The 24,153-nt window shown below is 40.1% G+C and overlaps 3 protein-coding genes across 5 annotated transcripts; 1 reads left to right on the top strand and 2 right to left on the bottom strand.

Moving 5' to 3' along the window:
* Positions 1 to 1,256: 1,256 nt before the first annotated feature.
* On the bottom strand, positions 1,257 to 13,250 carry LOC114438544 (forkhead box protein P1-B-like). Of its 2 annotated transcripts, XM_028409985.1 has the most exons (17): positions 13,127 to 13,250; positions 10,972 to 11,109; positions 9,833 to 9,865; positions 5,761 to 5,898; positions 5,585 to 5,674; positions 4,902 to 5,022; positions 4,678 to 4,789; positions 4,494 to 4,601; positions 4,247 to 4,334; positions 3,931 to 4,008; positions 3,629 to 3,824; positions 3,469 to 3,545; positions 3,287 to 3,388; positions 3,072 to 3,199; positions 2,194 to 2,248; positions 1,910 to 2,070; positions 1,257 to 1,827 (listed from the first exon to the last, which is right to left on the bottom strand). In XM_028409985.1, exons 2-17 carry the CDS (start codon positions 11,092 to 11,094, stop codon positions 1,662 to 1,664), a joined length of 1,776 nt encoding a protein of 591 aa, XP_028265786.1. In that variant the 5' UTR covers positions 11,095 to 11,109; positions 13,127 to 13,250; the 3' UTR covers positions 1,257 to 1,661. The 2 variants fall into 2 exon arrangements, with proteins under 2 accessions (XP_028265786.1, XP_028265787.1); XM_028409986.1 differs by lacking the exon at positions 9,833 to 9,865.
* Positions 13,251 to 13,890: 640 nt separating this feature from the next.
* Positions 13,891 to 17,845, bottom strand: LOC114438423 (eukaryotic translation initiation factor 4E type 3-like). Its single transcript, XM_028409760.1, has 7 exons — positions 17,546 to 17,845; positions 16,677 to 16,749; positions 16,181 to 16,275; positions 16,022 to 16,082; positions 15,873 to 15,939; positions 15,616 to 15,771; positions 13,891 to 15,513 (listed from the first exon to the last, which is right to left on the bottom strand). Exons 1-7 carry the CDS (start codon positions 17,707 to 17,709, stop codon positions 15,467 to 15,469), a joined length of 663 nt encoding a protein of 220 aa, XP_028265561.1. The 5' UTR covers positions 17,710 to 17,845; the 3' UTR covers positions 13,891 to 15,466.
* An 84-nt stretch (positions 17,846 to 17,929) lies between these two features.
* LOC114438422 (serine/threonine-protein phosphatase 4 regulatory subunit 2-A-like) lies at positions 17,930 to 21,836 on the top strand. Of its 2 annotated transcripts, XM_028409757.1 has the most exons (9): positions 17,936 to 18,222; positions 18,903 to 18,984; positions 19,086 to 19,256; positions 19,643 to 19,736; positions 19,866 to 19,903; positions 20,055 to 20,129; positions 20,294 to 20,443; positions 20,613 to 20,896; positions 21,132 to 21,836. In XM_028409757.1, exons 1-9 carry the CDS (start codon positions 18,189 to 18,191, stop codon positions 21,437 to 21,439), a joined length of 1,236 nt encoding a protein of 411 aa, XP_028265558.1. In that variant the 5' UTR covers positions 17,936 to 18,188; the 3' UTR covers positions 21,440 to 21,836. The 2 variants fall into 2 exon arrangements, with proteins under 2 accessions (XP_028265559.1, XP_028265558.1); XM_028409758.1 differs by lacking the exon at positions 20,055 to 20,129 and having other exon boundaries at positions 17,930 to 18,222.
* Positions 21,837 to 24,153: the final 2,317 nt, after the last annotated feature.

The raw sequence follows: 24,153 nt of genomic DNA, 5'->3' as shown, positions 1-24,153 counted from the left end.
CCGAGAGATGCAGTTAAAGAAGCACAGTTAAGTCAAAGAAGTAGTGGATGCTCTGGAAACCTGCAGCGTGTGGAGGGCAAGATGGGATTCAAGGAAGCATCGGGAAATCCTGCCAGAAAACATCCTGCTGTCTGCGAGGAAGCTGAAGCTTGAACATCATCGGAAACTTCCAACAGGACAACTATCCCGAGCTTATCCCAAAGTCCACCGAGGCTTGGTGTCAGAAGAAGGCCCAGAGTGACCATCAAAGCCGCCTGACTTTGAAAACTCTCTTGTGGGATTTTAAAAACACACAAACCCAAGAACACCAGTGTTGTTGAGCTCTTTAAATTGTTCCGTTTGTCAAACAGCTGCTGATTTGTACATTTTCCCAATAAACCTAATTTGCAGCAGGGGTTGAATCAGTTTGATTGCAGCTGTAAAAGGACTAAAGGACACAGCTTTGGTGAATGTTTAGAAGATGTTTATAAGTTTATATAAACATGTCATCATACAGAGACATTATTTTACCTGCATTTCCTTGTATTGGTGGAAGAAGTTTAGAGAACCTCAGATTCTCTGCATCAGTTTGTACGCTGAGATGACACAACGCTCTGAAATGCTTGTACCGTTAATAACTTCACATGCGGCCTCTCCGTAGTCTGCTTCTGCTTATTCATGCATTGATAATAAGGATAATCATGTACTGCTGACCATGCTGAGAGCATATCATTTAAACCAGCACACTTCTGACTGCTCCACAGGTGGCAGTAATGCACAAAGAATTGTAGCAATGCAGCACTAAAGGCAGTGAAGAAACAGACCACAGCGACAGGCAGCAAATGTATTGATCACAAAGAATGTACACAAAGCCAGAGATCCTTAAAATAAAACAGGAAATGAACTACAAATGACAGAAACTATGAAATCTGAATGAACTCTGTCAAATAATCGACTTAATATTCTAAAGTTTGCTCAATCATAAGACAATGAAAGACAAATAATTCACATATATCATGAATTTATTATTCATAGAGATGCATTGGTTTACAGTGATGGTAAATCTATAGTAATCTACTCTTACAAGTTCCTGTAGAGCAAAAGTTCAGCGACGTTTATGGAAGTGGTGAAAAAGACCAACAGGTATAAAGAAGCTACGTATTTGTCTTCTGATCAGCTGATTATATCTTAAATACAAATATATCGGATCATGTTGGCAGTGAACATTTTCATCTTTAAAGCAACACTGTTTACTCAATTTCTTCTATAAATGTTAATTTTTTTTGTAATAATACACCTAATAACACAAAATCAGGTAGTTGTGGCCCCAGCATAGCATAAAGTAGCTGTAGAGGTGTGTGAAAGCCTGTCATTAAGTGCTAACTATCAGTGTTCCCTTTCCTTTGGCTTCTCTGTGTGTATCATGGTCCTTTTTGTTTTAGAGATAAAAAAACAAGACAGTTTCACAAATGTGTTTTTTTTTGTGATCTCACTCAACTGTACAAAAAGAACTTTAGAGCTAAATTAAAACAACAAAATGGTGATAAATACCAAAAAAAAAAAATCTAAGTGTTTGGTTACGTAGATGAAGCTGTTATTTTTTTATTTTTTTTTTTGGAATACAAAGTCACACAGACTGAGAGTGAGTGCGGCCTCGCAGCGGACAAACTTGGACCTCATAGTCAGAGAGAAGGCACACGATCAAGATGAAGACTGGGCCTCTCCGGGCTGCCGCTTTCTTCGTCTTGGTTCATCATCTCTGGGCTGTGGCCGTGCTCATCTGTGCTCTCTGGAGACTCGTAAGGATAGTTCTCACATATCTCCTCATCCTCCTGCTCTTCTTTAATGCTGAAAAAAAACATGGTGTGATAAGGATGCTGTTAACCCACAGCTCAGTTGAATACACACAAAAAGAAAAGGGGGCACTTACAAAGCCTGCGGAGGGGACTGTGTCGCACTGCTGTCGCTTTGGTATCCAGATCCATTGGCGAAGGCTCCGTTCATCTGCTCCTGGAGAACATGAGGCAGGGAGTGCAATGGGATGCTGCCCATAGAGGCCGGGTTGTAGAGAGAGCAACTGCCATCTGGACTCTGTACAAAGAAAGAAACGTAACAGGTTTTGTATTTATAGCAGCGAATAAACACTCAGTGGATCTGACATGCCCACATTCTCACATGACGCACGAAATGTGGAAAATGCATCATTTTTCTTACCTGCAGAGCAGACCCAGCTAGGCTGTGACGACTCTGGGAGTTCTTCAGCAGGGATCTATTAGTGCAAAAACACAATATGGTTAAACTCCATTTGGTATGAACACCTAAAGGGTGAATACGTCTGGGCGAAATTATACAAAAGGTCATTTAAATGTGTGGTCTATAGTAGCTGGAGAAGTAGCTCGTTATGTGCACAACGTCCAAGCTGTAGATTTATCCATGTGCCAGTAAATTACATTTCCACTAAGATGATATCGAGCACACTGAAGCAGGCTGGTCCTCCTCCTCATAAAAATATTTCTTCCTAGCTAACATAGCATGGACGCACAGGTAGGGCTTAGTGAATGTTTCCCTCAGTCTCCTTGAAGGATGAGTGCTGCCAAAACACACACCAAGATTCCAGGTATGTTTGTTGAGTGAAAGAGTTTGAGTCACCGTTGCGAGCCATAACAAAACAGAATTAAAACCACCGCGTGACGACTCTGATTGAGCTGCAGATACTGGATTATCAAGGGGTGAGGGTAAAGTTGTGTGAAAGTCCAACGTGGATAAAATGCTTTCTTTAGTAGGTGAAACTAGTCTGGAGTAAGTGACTGGGTCCGTTCCTGCTCTGTCATGTTATTCCCATTGGTATGCCTTTCTACACCAATTACCCTTTAATCATGAAAATGAATGAATTCCTCCTCGCAGAGCGCCTGTTTGTCATTATTATTATCACAGCAAACTTCCAGTCTTTGAACCTCCAAATCGTGTTTACAGTAAATATTGTGTGCACTCATGAGGTGCAGCCACAAGGTTAAGTTCTTTGATGTCAGGCATCTGGCTTCTAATATCTGAAAACACACTGTGCTCTGGCTCCACGTCCACAGCGTACATACCCATTACCAGCAGCTTTCTGGGGCCGCCTCCTGTGAAACTCGATCTCGTCCACCGTCCACACGGCTCCCTTCACGTTCTCCAAGCGCACAAAGCACTTATGGAGACTGAGATTGTGCCTCACTGCATTCTGGAAGATTTGAGAATTATAGAGTCACAATTAGAGACACATATAAATACCACTCCATGTTAGTTTCATGCATTAAGGTTGCGGTACCTTCCAGGTAGCTGCATTGCGTCTGAAATATGCAAAGTTTCTTGTGAACCAGTTGTAGATTTCATTTAATGTCAGCTGATTGCGAGGTGATTCAAAAATAGCCTGAAAGAAAATAAGAGGTGTGTAAGACTCATGCATGCACTTTATTATATCCATAACAGTATAGATTTAGAGCACATTACCTGTCTTATGAGAGAGGCATATGTAAAAGGAGGCCTAACTTCTGTGCTCAAGTAGAAGTCCTTATTATCAATTATATCTGTGGAAAGGCAAACAGCAATAATTATACCTTGTACACTCACACACGACAAACATCAAACAAACCCATGATCTCACCGTTACCTTGGCTCACGGAGCGGCTGTATCTCCTCCGCACAGGGGTTCCAGTGAACAGACTATTGGGAGTGAGGACTGAGGGGGATTCAGAGTGTGGCGTCAGGGGTGTGGATGGTGCTGTGGCACTCTGAGAAAGGCTCATCGGAGGAGGGCCTTTGGGCAACGTTGCCTGGGAGAAAGATACATTAGATGCCAGATTTACCTAGAAGATAAAAAAAAAAAACAAAGCAGTTGAGTCAGCAAAATGTCAGTGGAACTACAAGCAAAACAATACTTTAGTTTAATTGAAGGAAACGGCAGGTACTCACAGGCTGCGCCGCAGGTTTGGGTTCAGAGGACTTGAGATGAGCCATCATAGCTTGCAGCCGCTCTTTGTCCTTCTTCAGCTTCATCAGATAACAGACCAGATGAGGAGCAGAAGACAAAGTGAGCTTCACTAAGGGTCAATACATTACAATATTTAAAAAACTCTGAAGCAGAATATTTAGAATATAATTCACTCTACGTAATGGTGAAGTTACAATAGCAAAATCAATCATTTAGAGCATCAGAGACGTGTGGCTGTTTGGTTTAAATAAAGAAATATAACAGAGTGAGAGAAGCAAACATAAAAGAGGTGTGTACCTGCAGCTCCAGCTGCTGAACCACCTGCATCTGCACACGGCACTGGGCTGTACTCTTATCATCCAGTGTATGCTCGCTGTTCAGATGTCTGCCAGGCAAATAAATAAACATCAGGGTCATGTGGCTTTATTGCTTGAATAATGCAATAAAATAATAAGCAACCAGTCTCTTTTAATATAATAGATAGATGGGAATAAACAACACAGCACATGAAGAAAAGTACCTCTTCAATTGAGGTAACACTTACTTGAGAAATGCCTGAAAGTCTCCAAAGACGGTCTCGCAGCCGGGCCATTTACACATTCCATTACCATACAGAGGATGGCTATTCTGTGAGTTTTCATCCAGTGAACTGCTGCACACAGTAGACAGTACACTGTTAATACAGAGTGGACACACTAAAAGCTGGATGCATGCAGTTATAACAGCACCTTTCTTTCCTCTTCAGCAGAGCCTGATGACCGTTGGTGTTACATTGTTGACTGGAAGACTCCCTGGTGTCTGCAGCAGCAGCAGCAGACAGGATGCTACCATTTTCACAGCCTGAAATCACACAAACACACCATGTAAACTGTTGCATAACACGCAGTCACATTTGCATCAACCACATTGTCTACTGTCAAGCTAAAAGTCATTATTTTTTTATTTAACATACCCAGGGCAGTGGTGGGGCTGTTGGGAAGCACAGACAGCAGGCCTTGCCTCTGCAGGTTGAGGAGATGCTGCTGCTGCACCTGAAGCAGCTGCTGCTGGATGGCGATCTGCTGGGCTGTCAGCTGTTGACAGGACAGATGACGGAAAATAAATAGGGCAACATCCTGTTTACATAATATTCTCAAACACTGTGATCGTAAACAAATGCCACCAGCTCTCATTGCTATGTGTAGACAGAACTACGCACAGACTGCTTCAAAACATTTCCTTGTCCAAACACCCACACCTTGTCTACACAAACAAGTGCCAACTTATCTTACAAATTCCTGTCAATGACCAACAGGAAGTACATACCAAGACAACAAGTTAGTGTTTGAGAGTTTATCACACTCACACAGACACAGTCTCTGAAGGTCCAAAACATTACACGTGTGGGTAAAAATAAAGAGCAGCATATTCCTGGAAATCTAATCTCTTAAATAAACACGGTCGGGATAGTTTGAGTTGATCCAGACAAAATGCACACAGCAGCTTTCAAGCTAATTAGAAAACATAAATACCTACCAGGGCTGTAACGTCAACCTGTTGCTGTTACAGGTTCATTTTTGTGTATTATTTACACACTACATAGAGCTGGTGATGATAATCATATAGCTGATAAATGACTGATAAATTAAAGGTTACCTCTTGACTAACAATGCCAGCATTCTTCTGCTGCAGCAGCTGCATGTTGAGCTGCTCTTGCTGATTCTTGAAGACTTCTTGAATTTGTTGCTGCAAAAAAAATGTAAAAAATGATGGAGATAAATGTTTTTGATTGTGTTCAATGTGAAATAACGGAGAGAGAGAAAAAAGCCTACCTGGTGTAACATGAGTGCTTTCTGCTGCTGGAGCAGAGCTTGCAGTTGCTGAGGACTGAGTATGGGTTGCTGGGGTGTTTGCTGCAGCTGCTGTGGAGCCTCTGCTGGTGGGGTCATCATGGACAATGACACTGGAACCTTGATAAGACAGAAAAGACAATAAAATGATAAAGTAGGCGCGCCTTTGCTTACATGTAGGGCTGAACGATCTATCGTTTTAGACCGAAAATCGCGATTTCAGATGACACGATTTTGAGATCGTCAAAGCCGCGATTTTTTGCACTGCTCCTAACTGAATCAGGTTTTGTTTTGTCAAATGCTACGAAAAGAAAACGGAGGAACTGGTCCCTAAAACGAACTCCACCTTTATGTTCGGTGCTGTTTCTGCCGTCTTCTAAGCCTGTGTGTGTGTCTGTGTGCGCGCGCGACGTGAGTCGCAGTGGAAGGGCCGCGTGTAAATGCTACGAGCACGTACGCGCCCACCTCTCTGAACATTACCAGCTCCTTATATTCAGGTTCGCTGCTGTTGTGCCGTCAGCAGCTCTTCTACACCTGTGTGTGTGTGTGTGTGTGTCGCATGTGTGTGTGTGTGTCGCGTGTGTCGTGTGTGTGTGTGTGTCGCATGTGTGTGTGTGTCACGTGTGTCGTGTGTGTGTGTGTCTGTGTACATCAGATGCAGACAGAGGCAGCAGCTAATGACGTCACCAAACAATAACGCAGGCATTTGATGAAGAGGCTCCATATGAGGACTCTAGTAAACGGTGGACAGAGGTGACAGCAGCAGCTCCGTTTGTCCTTAGATATGATTCCCATTAAAGTTTGATCATTTGTTCTAAATCACATGAACTTTAAGAGTTACTTAAGTCTCAATACTGTATTTATTGTTTAACCTTAGGAGGCACACTTCAGTCCGTTTAAATGACTGTTGAATAAAACTTTACAGAACTACATTAGTCTTCTTTTAACCTATTTGAAATAAAACTTTATTTTGTTCTGTAATTGTTATTTAAATTTTCATGTTTATTAAAACTAATACTGAGTGCACGTTATCAGAGTTTACTTTTAGATCTACTGATAGTTTTTGAGAAGTGACAGAGTAGCTACCTGAAGTCATTTACACAGAAACATGTTTGACATGATTTGAAAAAAATCGTGGATGAAATCGAAATCGCAATATTTGCCAGAAAAAATCGCAATTCAATTTATTCTTAAAATCGTTCAGCCCTACTTACATGTGACTCAAATCTACTTGGACTGCATTACAGAGGCAGTGATTCCAACACAACGACATCTAAAGATCAAGTGGACTAAATTGAAATAAACATGTCTCAAAGGGTTCTCACAGCTGAACAGAGGGTTATTTGTGAAATTTTAACACATTTTTGTGTAGCACTCTCACGACAGAGTGGGTCTAAGCAGTCTGACGTAAAGGCAAAGACGGTGCTTTCTTGATGCACTGTCATAAATAATACAATTACTTTTGATGCTGTTTATGCTAGTTGTGTTTAAACAGTGTTCAAACAAAGAAATTTGAGTAATCACATTTTATGTGCATGAATATTTCTATTATTATATCCCATTGTGTCAATGTAAACATGTGTGATGCACTGTATGCACCAGTGTATAGTGAAAACACACACACCAACCTCTGTGTACTTACTAGATTTTTTTTCTTTTAACAAGTTTTGTTTAGTCTGTATGTTTGTCTAATTTAGGGTTGGGCAATATTGGGCAAAAAAATTAATCACGATCAATTGTGGCATTTAGCCGATAACGATTAATTTGATGATTAATTGATGACAATTGCACTTGTTTTTGACTCTAAATCGCCACATTGTTCTAAAATGATACTGACAAATCATCAGTCAAGTTAACTCCTTCATTTTAACAGGTTAAAAGTAGTGATGTAACCAACCAGCCACGTTTGAAATATGTATCGATAACAGGTGCACAAACTGCTTCAAAATAATATAGAAGCAAATATTTAAAGTAACTTTGTCCTTCAAATGTTCTTATCTTAAGGTCACAGAGCAGTGCATGTCAACATTAAAATAAAACAGGACAAATAAGTTCAGAAAAGTCACATCAGTGATTATTATATAAGTTATAAGTTAAAAAAAGTGTCTGTGCAAATTAACCTGTGACTGGAATATGTCCCACACTAGTGCATGTTTTCACTCATACTGTAGAACAGCAGCAGAAAAAAACATTACAAACAAACCAGACAATTCCACATTTAAATGTATGTCTGTGCAAATCAACCTGCCTTACATCTTTCCAGTTTGGTCGTAAGGAGCACACTGACTAAACGTATCGCGGATTCTCGGCTGAGTGGAAATCTTGTAATGTTTTTCTTTCTTGCTGTGGAGTCTTTAAATAAAGATCGGGAGGCAGCTTCTCCAGTCGGAGTTCATTCCTTTGCTCCGAGCAAACTTTCAGTTACTATGGCAACAACCAACGCTCCACGCTTCACACCTAATGCATGTTGCGTACGCATGCGCGGCACTATATGCTACAGCTGTAGCCGGCGTTGTGGCCTCGTTGCGCTTTCTTCGGCTTTCTTCGGCTTTCTTCGTGCTCCGGCTTATGGTGACAGACGTTGAACCTCCGTTAGGAACGTTCTGCTCCGCATCATCTTACCTGAACACCACTGCCTTCCGCCATTATTGTTATTGTGGGCTCACATGTGCGCGCTCGCGGTTGATGGTGAGAGGACGTCGCACACAAAAATGCGTCATCGTGACGAGTCACTGATCGCCGTATTCGATAAGTGGCAAATACTAATCGGTGACCGTTTTTCTGACGATTAATTGCACACGATACGATTTTGCACAAGTCTAATTTTCCACATTCCAACATTGCAACAGTCCGAAAGGCCAAATAGATATTCAGTTTGCTATCACGTATGATAAGAAAGGCCACACAAATACTCCCATGTGGTATCTGAAACAGGAAATATAGGTTTTAAAAAACAGCCTAAGTGATTCCTTGACAACAGAAAATAACTGAATTTGATTAACAGACTATTTCAGCCTCCTGCTCAATTAAAAAAAAAATGCAGTACTGGTTATTTGTTGTTAGTACGTCAGAGGTCAGATGAACTAGCTCTGCCATTTCAGCTAAAAATGAACCAAACAACAACAACAACAACTCTGGATGGCTTAGGGGAATTAGAACTCCATCAAAACAACAACAACAACCAGTACCACAAAAACAACAACAACATCCTCTGCTAGGCAAGCAGCAAATTACCACACCCTCCCCCTCACTGTCAAGCCTCACAGCTCAAGGGATGTTTACAGTAAACATAAACAGAGTAATCAAAATTGCACAGAGATATAAATAATGAATAAAAAAGCATACAGAGCCTGTTTACCAAAACAGAACTTGAGATTCGTATTTTAATTAAGGCCTGAACCACAAACAAACATTTCTCTCCGAGGCAGAGTCTGTTTTGAATCGGGTAAACAAACTGACAGTGAATTTCACACAGGCTTTGGGCTAACGATAACAGACGACTGCCTCCTGGTTTGTCCTTTCTTATGAAATTCAATGCTGCAGAGGTGGCCACCAAAGCGAATGAAAACAGGTCTATCCCACAGACTGAGCCAGTTGTCCCCCCCCCCTCTATTTTTCTGTGGACACCATCAACACAACAGCCTTTGCCTAATCCCCGTTGCTATGGCAGCCAGCAAGTCCAAACATCTTCTGTTGTTGTTATTGTTGAAAGTCATACCAGTGAGCAACTGAGTGTAAACACAGATCTGTTCCCGCAAGACTGGTCTTGTGAACTCTGAGTTGACTGACAGCAAACAGAAATGCTGAAAAGTTGCTGGAAAAACAAACACAGTTTGCCTCCTCTTATGAGCTCTGATACTTACTAATGGGTGTGGTCAAGAAAAGAGTCACATTTGCAAAACAGAAGTTGACTTAAATAACATGAAATCACACAAGCACAAATAATGTGACTTACACTTTCATGCACAGGCACAAATTTAACTTAGGAACATATGAGAAAAAGCGTGCTGCTACAGAATCATCACAAAGCAAATAAAGAATGAGCTGAACAAACCTGGTAGTCTCCATTGAACAGTCTGTCTGGGCACTGGAAAAGATAAACACTGCTCAGCAACAATGTTCTGCCTGACGGTCTCACACAGCCTCTCTATCCTACATGACGTGGGCATAAACAAAACTAACAATTTAACACTGATCCCTCCGCCCAGCAGGAGTTCTGCTCTCCCTCCCCTTCTAAACCCCGGCACCACCTCCCCCTCATCCCCGTGCTCCCCTTCAGCTTAAATATAAAACACTGCAGTATGGGTAAACAGAGTGAAGAGGTTCAAAGATACCTCTATACCACATATTTAAAGGACAAATTCTTATTATGTAGCTGTAATCCGAGTCCCATCTCAGCCATCAACCTTGTGAACACTGACAAGAAAATGTTTGATGTTTGCATACCAGACAAGCTGTGTATAAATTCAAATGCAGTTAAACTATTCGCACTTTACTAGAGAAAGGCAGCTGCAGCACATATTTGTAGCACCGAGGACAAACATTTACACATGCTCCCCATATCACAACCGTGGACAACTGAAAAAACAAAAGCATTTCCTCATTGCTTAAAGACAATACATCATCTTTTACCATGTCAGGTATACGTCTAGATGATCATATGGTTTTTAGAGCCTTCAGGGGTGTATTAAAATTGCTCACTTTATCCAAACAACACTTGAAACCTTAAGATTTATTACTACTATTTCTTCTACTATTACATGAAACATGCAAGAGAGAAAATGGTCGTTTAAAAACTAATTTTAATTTAGGGCTGAGCTGTCTGATCAACATAATGCAAAACTTTTAAGCTTTCAATTTCACCACACATTTGCTTGAGCAAAGGCTTGTAATCATTATATTACCAAAATGCAAAAACAGTATAATAACTACCAAGTGCTTCTCACTACAAAAGGGTTTGACATGAGTGTATCTAAAGCTTATTTATTATAGATCCTAGTGCAGATTATCTAAAGTAATCATTGTGTCAATAAAAAGTGACAGTTTCCGATTACTGTTCTGTCACATCAGCAGGAACTGCCAAACCAAGGTGTAAGGCTCAAGTGACTAACATCTCAGTCTTTCAGGGGCTAATGTAAGAATGCAAATATATTTAAAAAAAAAAAAACATCAAATCCTGATGTGGTAACTGACCCTGGGTGCCTCTGGAGGAGTTTGGCTACTCCTCAGTCGACTCTCATTCTCAGTGTGATTCCCGTTCTCTGTCTGACTTGCTTGAATGGTGTGGCTTGTCGATTCTGACCGAGACTCATGCATCTGGACTTCACTGACCTGTAAGAAGAAAAAGGATGAGCATAAATAAAAACAAACAAACGAAAAAGAGAATACAATACTGCCTGGAAGCCACAAGTGGATGATAACTAACAGTATTCAACAGTCTCTGAAATTATAAAAAAGCAACAGTACTAAAGTTACCAACTACAGTGCTCCAGCCCTACCCACCAATACAAACATGCTCTTCCACCAGAGAGAGCGAGAGGAAGATGTTAAGTCTATTTGTTGAATAACCGAGTGCTGCCATGACTACTGTAAACACAGGGGCCCTGGGTCCATGTTTATGTGCAAACATATCTTCCTTCTGGAACAATTTACTATTAACCAGGTGGTGCGATAAACGGCTGTGGCAGGTAGTACAATGCACAAGTAGGCTTTTATGTATACAGCTTGGGAGTGTATGAGTCAAACACTGAGCAGCATAAACAGAGGTAAATAAAGTAGGCAAACAAATAATATAAGCAGATGGAAAGCTACACAGAAAGCCTGAAATGAAAGAGAACACAGGGGATCATTATTTTCAGTGTTAACTCGACGAAGACGAAGTCGCATTCTGAAATCTGTTAATCAAATCAATCAGTTAGGCACCACTGAGAGTCAATGTCAGCATCTGACAGATGATCTGATTACACTATGTACACACTCAGATAAAGTCATGACTAAAACAGCCCCAACAGTACTCGGCAAATAAACTAAAAATAAAGAACAAAGAAACACAACATGACGTATGGGTGACCACAGAATAGCAAGTTATGTCTAGCTGCAGTGATGTCTCATTTAAAGACAAGTTCTAACTTAGAAAAGAAATTAGGCAATTCCTGCAACCTGACTAAAACCTATCTGATACAAACAGGCAGCTGTTGGCAAAGTCTCCACTGTTTACTTTTGCTTTCAGGATCAGGAGTAGATGTGAAGACAAAGGGCAGTGTTTCCTGTACACATTTTTTTTAAAGGCTGGGAGTTTTTATTCGCTGCGAGAAGAACCACGCTGACCGTGGAGTCCTCATCAACTTCATTATCCATACAACAAAACAGATATATCATCCAATTCTGCATGATTAATTGTTACTGTTCACACCACAAAGGCAGCCTTCCAACAATGGGGATCACTCATTTAAAAAAAAAAAAAAAAGTTTGTGAAATGTGGTTCTTACTCCTGGTCAAGTCTGGTAGATTAAAGAAATTAATCAGAAAACACATGATCTATTCAGTGACAGGGAATTCATGAGGATTCTTTTAATACTTTACAGGTAAACACACTGAGATCAGTTGCTTGTAGCCCTTTGCTTCAGTCCATTTGCACAAACTGGACCCTTTGTTAGTCGATATTTTCGAGGCTTCAGTCGACATTACCTTACATTCAACCACCACTGATCCTGTACACAGTTATGATCTAAAGACATCCAGTTTCTGTGCTCTGCTTTGGTTATCATCAGTGGAGCTGCCTTTTTGCCATTTTATCCGAAGTTGACTCAACATTAGAAAGCGCAGTACACAGCCACATATTTGCAAACACAACCAGGAGCTAGGACGCTAACCATTATGAATGAACTTTACTTGATAAACCCATCATTTCGTTAACTAAAGTAATGTGACTGTTACTAGGTTACCCAAACGCGATATTAATAGATTATATCCGTTAACACCGACCATTGCAGTGTGAGGTTTCCGTGTAAGACTTGCGCCTTTAGCTAACCTAAAGATATAAACCCGTACATAAGGAGGTATAAAAGTCTCGGATGTCAACAATTACACACTCTTTTTTAATCGAGACATTTAACAACACATAATAGCAACAGTGGATAACAGTTTTGTGCAAGGTAGCAGGTAGCGGTTACGTTAATAGTAGCTACAATAAAAGCTAACAGCAGCAGTGCCGACGCTAGCTTGCAAGAAACCTCTCTCTCTCTCTCTGTTTTCGGTCTGCCAGCTGGTAATATCACTACGAATTCAATGATGGATTAAAAATGTAGTCACTGTGTGTCAACAGGCTGCTGGATTAACGTGTACTTACTGAATTATGTACACGCGGACAGTGTTTCACTCGGGGTGGTGTCTGAAGAGGATCCTTCGGTGCTCTGCCTTCCACGGTAGCGAGCTAGCCACAAGTTGCTAACAGAGGGCGTGGCTTAGGTAAAAGTAAACAATGGTGACGTAAGGTGCACACGCGGCCTGTTTTAGATCAGCTTCAAATTTGACGCATATCGCCCCAAAAACACACACATTACGTTTATTTAACAGATAATTAACGGTCCTTATTCTAAAAGAGGAATAGCTAACAGTTATAATTTAATGGGTTACAAGAAAAAAAAATAATTTCTACGTGAATATTGTGACGGACCCTTTCTTTAGAAGAACACATAGAGGTAATCACAACTTCTGCTTAAAAAAAAGCATAATAAATAAAATCACAGTGTTAAAAGTTCAATATTTTATACCTCATTTCATAAATGTATACGTACTGCAAGCTAGAATTTCATTCATCAGCGTTTCAGCTCAGTCCTGCAAGGAAACCCTTAAATATCTACTATTTCTTACTATTTCTGTAGCAAAATTCCCTTTTGGGAATAAATTATTCTGTCAAATGTAACATTAGAGACTCAAAAATTAAACAGTGTTCATCGCTGTAAAATATTTCCTTGCTCATGCTTTAAACACAAGAGGGAGACATTGTTCTTCTGAGCCAGACCCAGGTTCATCAGCATCTAAAAGTTCAATGTATTATATTTCAGTAAGTGTAGTGTTGACGTTCAAAGAAACATTTGGACCACCAAAAAGGCATCTTTATTTTTTTTTTATTTAAAACATTTAAAACTAATCATACAATTTTAACATGCGTCCACGCAGAGGGCTTTAACACAGTAAACCTCTGATAAACACAAGGCACCGTCCAGGATCAACAATCAAGTTACAAGGTTTGAACCATCAATGGTACATGTGCAAGGAAAACAGTTATTGTTACTCTGTTATCCTACAGTGTGTGCTTCTAACAGGATCACAGCACAGGAAAAGACAAGGAAAACACAGCAGTCAACTCCTCAGGTTAAAGTTATTGATTTCAGCAGACAACCAAAGCTGGGCTAGCGGCGTTAAAAATACTTCCACGCTCGGCTGATAAATCATCGAAGCAGGCTTTCTGTGCTAGTGAAATGATCTCAAGTGATTCAAAGTACTGGTACTCCCAAATAATCGGCTCAGCAGTCACAGTCTTATACAAACACACAAGAAAGGCGCCTTTGGTGAAGTTACATGAAGTATGATTGTGATTTCAATAGTAAAAATGCAGCCTATTATGTCCAAGATCACAGAGAAAGACCATTTAAAGATATGTATTTTAAAATGTTTCTGATGTAGCAGTGATAAGTCATTTCTGTGTGGGCCTTTTATTATGTTTCATGTATTGATTGTTCATTCTCCAAGCTACTTTACATACAAATGTCACAACTTTAACTCAGAATAATCAAACATATAAAATTCCTACAAACAACTTCATCAGTAAAAGTGACACAAAACCACCAAGTTGATCTTGTTGTCAGGGACCAAAGCTCTACATACTGTGATTCTGGAGGGAAAGTCTATAATAAACACAGTCATTAATTAACAAAGTGCTTACTTTAAGGGCAGAGGCTTGAACTTAAAAAAAAGCCACAATACAGCAGATCTACCAACAATTCTAGCAAACAGAAATGATTGCATATATTGCTGAAGGAGGTTTGTGTACTGAGGTCATTTTATTGTAACAAGAACATATTTCTTTCACCTTCTACACATAGTACACGAGAAAATTAAAAAAGAATGTGCAATTTTCTGCTCAAATATTAGCCTTAGCTACAGGATACTAACTACTGATATTGTCCAGTATAGGCAACAAGAGTTTGGCGATATTAAAAAAAAAAAAGAAAGAGAGAAAAGAGCTGAGAAGAAAAGCTTTGTGATGGATAGTTGTATGTTTGCTTTATGGAACTCAGCCTCCTTCCTCTTAAATCCAAAAACATGAGATTTAAATCCAAAGGCCTAGCTTTGTCAGTAAACTGCTCATAGTACGCTGGAATACATTTAAAAAACATCTGACTGTACACAATCTGTGGTTTTGGTTTCAGTTCTGTAAAACTGTGCAGTATAAAAACATACAAACAATGATAAAATGCTTTTTTTTTCAGACTGAAATAATAGTATTTCATTATGAATTACAGTAGTGCTAAGAAGATGTGAAATTCCATTGCCAGAGTCAAAATACATGGGCTACGCTGAAGTAAATAAGAGGACAGCTACTTCACATTTTGCCCTAGTATTATGGCCTAAAAACACACAAAAAGAATTTTTTTTTTCCAATGGTCCTTATGTGCAAAATGTGCTAATGCCTTGCTCGACCTCCCTCAAAAGCATGGTGCTCCTCATGCGCTGGAATACAAGCAAAAACATAAATAAATCACTCAGATTTTAATCGGGTCGAGGCTGATTCATCAAACAAAACTATGTCAGTAGAATGAAGGGAATACTCACGTTTATAAAACACTGCTTTAAAAGGAATTTGTGGAAGGAGCTCATTGATCCTTCCTAAGATGTTGGAGTCGTTGGCACATAATGCGTTTCCGTTCCAGACCTGAACGACATCATCTCTGTCTCTTACACTGACGCTAACACCGACGACTTCATCATCTGTAAGATCAGTAACAGAACAGAGGATGACATACATCAGCTGTATCTCAGCAACATAGCAAACCGATGTGATCATTTCTAAATTGTAACTATGACATTACCTGAGGCACAATAATCACTGAACTGCTCGCCAATAGTAGCCAACAGCAACTCCTTCCACACAGCAGACTGTAAATATGACAACAAAGTTGTCAAATAGCCATCATAAAAATCAGTCATAGATACATAGATATTCCATTTTATTACTTACCGTGCACTCTTTGGGGACTTTCATTTTCCATACGCCACCTTTAGCATTGCTTTCTTCTTCCCTGTTTAGCAAACAAGCAAGAGATATGAAAACTATAAAAAAAAAACACCCTGAAATAATAATGAAACTGTACCATATTCTTCTTTATGTTTAACTCACCAGAGTGGTTTCCTTTCCCCTCTCATCAGATGATAGCTACATCTCAGTGGCAAGCTGGAGACACTGGGTATGTTGTTATAAACTCTCCAAAAGTTCTATTCCAGTGTCAAGGTGAAAAGACGAAAAGGGTTATTTTATTGAACCATTTACTGGCAACGAGGAGTTAATATTTCACATTTTTCAACAGTTGCCAAAAGAAAAAAAAAACAAACATCCAAAGGTCCTTTCCTTATTGCTTAAAACAGCACACACACACAAAAAAGTCCCAGCTAATGCAACTATATTCTGGCCTGACTGTCAGCCAGTGCCACAGATTTATGTTTTAATTAGCATGTTGACAATGTCACAATGGTGTGTGTGCAGTGGTACTGAACCTCAGGTTAATTAGGGGTGAAGTGTGGTTTGACCTGTATGCACATCATGTTTGGACTAGTACAGAAACACTGAAATAGAACACAGCATTTCTGTTCCTATGTCAGTGCTGCTGTGATCTTACCTGTACAGTCTCCACAGTGTAGATTTTCTTCAGGTTTGACTCACACTGAGCTGCTGTTGTTCCTGGCAGGGATCTGACAAGAACAAAAATATATATATATATATTATATATATTTATATATACTTGCTTTTTGACAATTATTAGTAAATAATATCAGAGGTGAGACATTCAAACAGGTCAGACATTTTTGTCGAGTGTTGACGTCTGAGCAGACAGGTTGGGCCAGAGGAGGAGGTGGGGGGGCTCAAATAACAAACATGCCAGTAAACAGTAAACAACACTGACCCCATTTGAACACACTGTGTATGACCAGACTTGTGTAACTCACTGTGGTTTGTTTTTCCCATTCCATTATAACTACTTAACATGTATTTTATGTGTTTTGTAAAACTCTGACCCACATTCATTTAAAGTGTAAGTCACTCAACAATGACACCAGTAACATGAGCAACAAGTCACTCAACAATAACACCTGTGGCCACAAAGACTCACGCTGACGTTGTCTGACACTATTATTTTTAGCCTTTTAGTCATAAATACGCCATTTTTTTCCCAAACACAAGACTTTGCTTATGTAGGTCAGTCAGGAAGCACGTTGGCACGAGAGGCTTCATCAATACCACTAATAAGCAATTATTCATATTCATTTTAATGTTATGTTATTTATCAAGGGAGATAACTCCCGTGTCGATCCTAATCACAACTTTAATGTTATCTGCGTGTAGCTGAGTGAAGCAGGCCTGATGAATTCGTCCTCTCTCTTCTCTTTGTTCTCTTTACAGGTCACCTACAAAGAGTTCACCCACTGAACACTGCCAAAAGATTATAAACATAACAGATTCGGGACATATGACTGAACAGCTTCTTACCTGTCAAGCCAGAAAGTCCAGGGAGAATGTAAAGGCAGTGTGTCATGTTCATAGGTATTTGAAATCCTTCCCAAATCTCTGTCGCTGATGTGAATGTTGTTGTGTTCCAGCAGACCCGGGCTGGATGATGTGCTCATTTGTAATGCAGCTACTGGAACTGCCATCGTCACTTCCAACAACTGATAAGTTCTTTAAAAACCGAGCCGTTCTCTTGCAGGGACGTTTCCACTGGAGCTGTTATATATATAGGTTCGTTAGGTAAAATTAACCTCGATCAGCTGCTGACTCATTGGTTGCTTCACCGGTTTGCGCCGTCTCCAAACGATGACGCCCGCTGACTGCTTGCGGCATCGATATAACGAACCGGAGCGATCCAGAAGTTTCTGTCACTACTAGCGCCAACACATGACTTACATGAAAGTAGAATTATGCGCACTGTAATGGCTGATAATATTTTAAATCTCTCATTCCTTTAGCTACTTGGACACTGACTGAACTGCTTTGTTGATCTTCGCATCTTCCGCAAATGTGTATACGTAATTGCAGACATGCGCAGTCTTCACTGCCACCAGCTTTGTTGCTTTGCTACCTGCTAGCGCACTGCTAACTTGCAAGTGTTTCCTGCAAGTACCTGGACACAGCAATGGACATCGACGCGTTGCTGGAAGCGTTTCAAGGCAATGTTTACAGTTCTTGTACTGAATGATTCAATAATTGATTTTTAAGAAGTTGTTTTTTTCCACATTTGATTTGATGCCCTCAGCAAATCTCTAATGTTTGCTAACTACGTTACGTACGTTACTCCATAACTTAGCTTACCAACAACAACTAATGTTTACAAGAGGCACTTATTGATCCTTCTTTCTGTCTCCACTTGATTTACCTAGCTTGTTGCCTCACTCCGCAAAAAAGAAGACCGTCTTATTGCACATTTTGACCCAATTATTCTTTTGCTGACTCTCAGCGATTATGTAAACAGCTAGCTTGGTAACGTCATAAAATACTGCTAACAATAACATGCTAATTCACCAACTTCTGCGAACTTTCCACGTAGTTACCTGAAATTGGTCTTAAGCGATTTACAGTGTGTATTATTTAATTAAGGATATTTCCTCTAGACGCAGCTGATAAATAACATTTTACAGTCGCTTTTTCGATAATCAGTGTACATTTATGCTGGAAAGTAAACTGGTACTAAAAGTGATTCAATGTTTTTTTTCATAATAATCATTAGAGAGCAAATTGCTTTATTTATTATACGGTATGCTTATGGATAACTGCATCTGAGATTTGTGTGTTACTTAAAATCGTTAACTATTAACTAACTCTTGCCTTCTTTCATTGATGGTATTTACAGATTTTGAGAAGAAAGGAAAAAAGGAGACCTGTCCATTACCAGAGCAGTTCCTGTCTCATATCGCCAAGACGGGTCAGCCAATGTGAGTAGTGATGTACAATCATCAAGTGTTCCTCTGGCTTTTATAGATTTCATTATTTTGTGTGAGACCACAAGTAAAGTTATATTTCGAATATCTTGCAGGATCTCATGGTTGCATTTCAAGCCGTACTTCATATTTAAGTTAGAGAAGGTCATGGATGATTTCCACGCTTCAATACCAGAACAGAGAGGATCACATAACCCCAATGTTGAGTATGTTCCCTTTGAAGAAATGAAGAAAAGGATCCTAAAAATAGTGGATGGTTACAATGGGTGAGTGACATGCCCATTATACTAATTTGCAAGCCTCGATCGGCGGCTGACTCATAGGTTGCTTCACCGTCTCCACGCCCGCTGACTGTCATTTCATATCAAAATAACAGCAGTTAAATTGTAATGTTTATCCTTAACTGCTTAGCTGTGCTTTAGTATAAAATATTTTTTACATAGAATTTAAATTTTGTCAAACAGAAAACAACTGCTGGATATGTAATTAGTAGTTGAAACCTTTAAACATAATATTACATAAGGTTTTTTTCTCTCTACAGAGAGCGCCTGACTGAATTGAATCACCTATTAGTTTAATATGAATTTATATTTGGTAAGCATGCATGTGTGCCTCATCCTAAATACATGTGTATGTCTCGTGTCCTTCCCAGAATCCCCTTCACCATCCAGCGTCTGTGTGAGCTTCTCACAGACCCCAAGCGGAACTATACAGGAACAGACAAGTTTCTCAGGGGTCTGGAAAAGGTGAGCACTACACTAAGGTATTTTCACCTTCCTCTAAGATAAACAGTGAAATTTCCCAGCTTGGGATGAAGTATAAAGTATTTTTTTTATGCTATTCTATTCATTAATTAACCTCTTGATCCGTTGCAGAATGTAATGGTGGTCAGCTGTGTGTATCCAGCATCAGAGTAAGTACATCGGCTGTTCAGTGTCTGACTGCTGTATGTCATGTATACCGTGCACTCCCATGAGTTGGTATTGATTATCGAGTTAACATATATTGAGATAACAAGTCGATTAACAGTCAGTTTTAATGTGTGCCCTTTTACATCTTTTTAGGAAAAGTGGGGCATCCACTGTAAACAGAATGAATGGGGTGATGTTTCCCGATAACTCTTCTCTATACTCAGACAGGTGGGAGCAACATACTTGTCAGTGATTGACAATTCTGAAATTGCTTCATACATAACCAAAAGACTGCCAGGGTATATTAAGGTCAGATTTATCCTGCCTGTCAGTTTTGCCTGGTGATTAGGTGTGAGACTTCCATTAGAAATGGTCATTTTCTCGCTTTGCAGCCGGAACGTGAATGGACCGGGCACACCCAAACCTCTCACCAGACCAAAGCTGTCGTTGTCAACTTCACTATCCACCAACGGGCTCCCTGACTGTCCAGTCAGCAAAGAGCCCGAGCCAACCACAGAGGAGATGGAGGAGCACCACATCGGGTATTTGTTTTTAAAGCATGAAGTATATGTGCATCGTACTTGTGCACAACACAGTAATAACTGATAATAGCTATCAAACCTAATTCTCTCCTCCATAAGCAGATTTTGTCAAGACTCTGCCTTCAAAAGAAAAGCATTTAATTGATCTGATTTCTTGTGTTTTTGCCAGTGAATCCTTATTATCAGGTGACGTTACACCTAGCGGTGGGGTAAAGAACAAACACCCAGACGAAGCGGATGAGGAAGAGGATTCTGAGGCAGATAAGCAAGAGGTCAAGAGGCTGAAGTATGACGAAAAACAAGAAACACCAAGTGAAGAAATGGAGTCATCGTGTCATAAAGAACCAGAGAGCTCGTCGGAAACAAAACAAAAGGAGCTTTCAAAGGACTCTTGTGGTCAGCAATACACAAGTGGAACATCGTGTAACGTGCCTAGTATTCCAGACAATCATGGTAGGTGACACACACTTTATGTACCCTTGGGGTTGTGTGGTACACTCTCTGAAGAACATCATACTGTACAAATATCTTTGCTGATGTCATTAACTGATAATAAGGTGTCTGATAATGTTCTTAACTTTAACCATTGTTTAGAAGCCAATTATTGTCTGTGTCTTGTGTAAAGAGGTCCTGTCAGATGTGCACTAGACCGCCAAATAGACCACTGTTATTTGTTTTTTCTCCTCAGAACCCAGCAGCACAAAGACAGAAATTTCTGAAGAGGAGGCAGATTCCTCTAAAGCGGCAGCCACCCATAGTCTGAAGAATGACAGCACTGTGGACCAATCAGAGGAGCCTATTCCATCGGACAAAAGTACAAGCTTCGAGCAGGACACTGGGGAGAACAGCAGCAGCAGCAGCAGCAGTGATGGAGAGGGCTTAACCAGCGATAAGCAGGTCCTGTCATCCGGTAATTCGCCTGAATTGTCAACAGAGGGTGGTGCCGACGTCTCAGACAGTGCAGAATCTGCATTAGGGCCAGAGGAACATGACTAAATCGAAGGCATTGCCTGCCAGCTGACTGTTTTTTTTACACTGTATTATACCACACCATGGGTATATCTGTAGCACTGTGGACCTTTTAGGCTTCAAGACCAGGAACATGGTGGACTGCGAGAATCTCTCACAGAAGGATATTCAGTTTCTTCAGTTTCAACTTCTCAATGCAGACACACATTGCCTGGTCTTTAAACTGGAATGAGATGAATAGAAGAAGAGTATGGAGACTGCCTTTTTTCACTGTAGACTAAAAGTTTTTCTAATCAATTTTTTTTTATATATCTTAAGTTACATAATAATTTAACCTTGATAACTGAAGTGTTCAGTTCATTAATCATTGGTCATTTGGCATGTAATTCCCAAAATAAAGATACATCCAACAGTCGTGTTTTAACCTAGGCACAGTTTGTCTCCAGGTGAACAGGGACACCTGCCGTTAGTAATGTAAAGCAACATTTCACAGACGTGCGTTTGCGCTCTCTATGAAGCAGATGCAGCATATTATATTCCATATTAACATTATCTTGCACTTGCTAGCCTTGAATGATGTGGAATCATTTTGCTTTGTCTCTCTTAAACCAATATAACACAACACTGCCAGTAGAAACCAGTTTGGTTAGCTAGAACGTTGGCTTAAGGCTTCTCATTCCCTGCATCAAACTGTACACACTGTAAACACATGGTACTTTTACACTTTCTGTATCTGTCATACCTTTGTTGTTACAACTGTCACTTTTTGATAATTAGGATTTTTACAGCACATATCTGTAAATCAGTTTTTTCTAGACTTGTAATACATGTCCACTGCCTTCGTAAGACTGATGATGGCTGGAAATTGAAGGTTTGAGCTTGTATCATAGTATTCATGGAAAGCAATAAATGCTTAAAACATGAAGTGCACAGTCCTTTGTGAATATTACCGGTGTTGTTTGTTTAGCTGCAAAACCTGTTGGGTTTCATCCATCCAGAAACATTAGGGTTGACTAATGAAAGTTTCTTTTAAGCTTTCTATAAATAGCAACACTGGCTGCACTCCAACTCACGTACTTTATTTTTAGTACAATACATCACCACCAATGCTTAAATCCACATTAAATACTGTTGTCACGGGGGTAAGTTGTACATTTCTTTACCTAAGACATTACAAAGGCTGTTAAATGAAGCTCTTAGCGCAAGTTCAATCAGGAAGACTATCTTCACTCTTTCATCACTTCTTCCAACCGCCTCTCCCTTATCATCCTCCTCACACTTGTCCCACCTTCTCCCTCGCCCCTTTCTCTTTCTCTGCCTCCCACTTAATCAGCTGGTTAATATAGAGCAACTCCCCCGCCAATCAGCGGCCGAGCCGTCCCTCTCCTGCCCAATCACCGATTTCGGCAACCCTCCTCCACCCCAAGCACCACCAGTTCCTCATCAGGGCAAGGCCTCTTATGCTCTTCTGCTCCTTCACCACCACCACCACCAGGTCTAGACCCGGGGGAATTCCTGCCTAAGCGGCCTCATCTCCTGTCCTTTCCCCCTTCGGATGTTGGTCATCGCATCGGGGTCTAGAACGCCAAAGCACAATTCATTCATTCATTGTACTTCAATAAATTCTTTCTCATCTAAACATTTAGTCTCTCCTGATTGAACTGAGATTGCTAAGGTTTACTGTGTGTCGTAGTGTTCTCACCTGTGCTCTCTTTGGCGACTCTGTCATGTGGCTTTTTGTCCTTTTTCTCACATACTAAATAGTAAAAGATTGTGGATCATAAGCCAAAGTGTAGGGGAGACCTGGGCTTGTTGTCACACTTTTTACACTCTGTTATATATCTTAAAATTAGTTCATCAGATTGTTAAAAAATACTTACCAAATGAAAGAACAAAGTCTTGGCCACAAACTTTGTATTCATTTAATTTTGATATCTCATTTCTGTGCAGACTTATCAGCATTTAAATAGGAGGTGCACACATGTGACATGCTGCCCCATTAGCGGGTAAGTTGTCACACCGTGTGAAGTAATAGTTGGCAAGAGCAAGAACAAGAACACTTCAGTTTAATTAATATTCCAAATTAAATTTAGCTAGAAGATTGATTAATCAATAAACTTGAATTAAAAATTGGCCAACTTCACCTCCCTCAGTGACCTAAGCATCACGTCAGGTGCTGTGCGGCCATTTCTTGTTTTTCTTGTGTAATTCCTGACAATTTCTTCTCCTGAACAACCTTGAACAACCATTAACCAGCAGATTCTCTGTGTCTATTATTGCATATACTCAAGCAATGTGACAAGTTGCCCCAAACAGCCATTTTTGCTAATATTAGCCATATTTTAAAGTTAAGCAGCACTGTAACTAAAGTCTGGCCAAACACTTTATTCTCTCTTCTAACAGGTTCAAATGTTAAATTATTTATATTTGTGTCTTTAAGCAGACAATAACAAAAAGTATTCAGTTGGTATTTTTTACTTTCTCAGTTGACAGTGTGCTTTGCTTTTCCCAGACAGTATGTGACATCACATAAACTAGTATTCCACTTTTGAGTAGACCCCCTTTGTGGTCAAGTGTGACAACAAGCCCCGATCTCCCCTACTTACTGTCTGTATGACCTTATGTGTAGATATTTGTGGCCTGCATTCACAGTTGCCCCCTCCCATCAGTAGCGATGTGTGACTCCCTCCACATGTGCTTACATCTCTTTAAGTTGCTAGCTTGATTTGTGCTTTCTGTTG

Source organism: Parambassis ranga, chromosome 7 (genome assembly GCF_900634625.1).
Source record: "Parambassis ranga chromosome 7, fParRan2.1, whole genome shotgun sequence".
NCBI classification, from domain to species: Eukaryota; Metazoa; Chordata; class Actinopteri; family Ambassidae; genus Parambassis; species Parambassis ranga.
The sequence above is the reverse complement of the archived record's forward strand: the minus strand, read 5'-3'. Positions and strand labels throughout refer to the sequence as shown.

What these genes read in the sequence shown, in the direction of transcription:
- LOC114438544 (XM_028409985.1), bottom strand. Translation starts at nt 11,094, where the DNA reads ATGCATGAGTCTCGGTCAGAATCGACAAGCCACACCATTCAAGCAAGT. An exon ending in ATGCCTCTCTCATAAGACAG is followed by an intron (nt 3,389 to 3,468) that starts GTAATGTGCTCT and finishes ATTTTCTTTCAG; the next exon opens with GCTATTTTTGAATCACCTCG. An exon ending in CAGAAAGCTGCTGGTAATGG is followed by an intron (nt 2,249 to 3,071) that starts GTATGTACGCTG and finishes TTGCACTAATAG; the next exon opens with ATCCCTGCTGAAGAACTCCC.
- LOC114438423 (XM_028409760.1), bottom strand. Translation starts at nt 17,709, where the DNA reads ATGGCAGTTCCAGTAGCTGCATTACAAATGAGCACATCATCCAGCCCG. An exon ending in AAGTCCCCAAAGAGTGCACG is followed by an intron (nt 15,940 to 16,021) that starts GTAAGTAATAAA and finishes TCATATTTACAG; the next exon opens with TCTGCTGTGTGGAAGGAGTT. An exon ending in CAGTGATTATTGTGCCTCAG is followed by an intron (nt 15,772 to 15,872) that starts GTAATGTCATAG and finishes CTGATCTTACAG; the next exon opens with ATGATGAAGTCGTCGGTGTT.
- LOC114438422 (XM_028409757.1), top strand. Translation starts at nt 18,189, where the DNA reads ATGGACATCGACGCGTTGCTGGAAGCGTTTCAAG. An exon ending in TGTGTGTATCCAGCATCAGA is followed by an intron (nt 19,904 to 20,054) that starts GTAAGTACATCG and finishes ACATCTTTTTAG; the next exon opens with GAAAAGTGGGGCATCCACTG. An exon ending in TCTTCTCTATACTCAGACAG is followed by an intron (nt 20,130 to 20,293) that starts GTGGGAGCAACA and finishes CTCGCTTTGCAG; the next exon opens with CCGGAACGTGAATGGACCGG.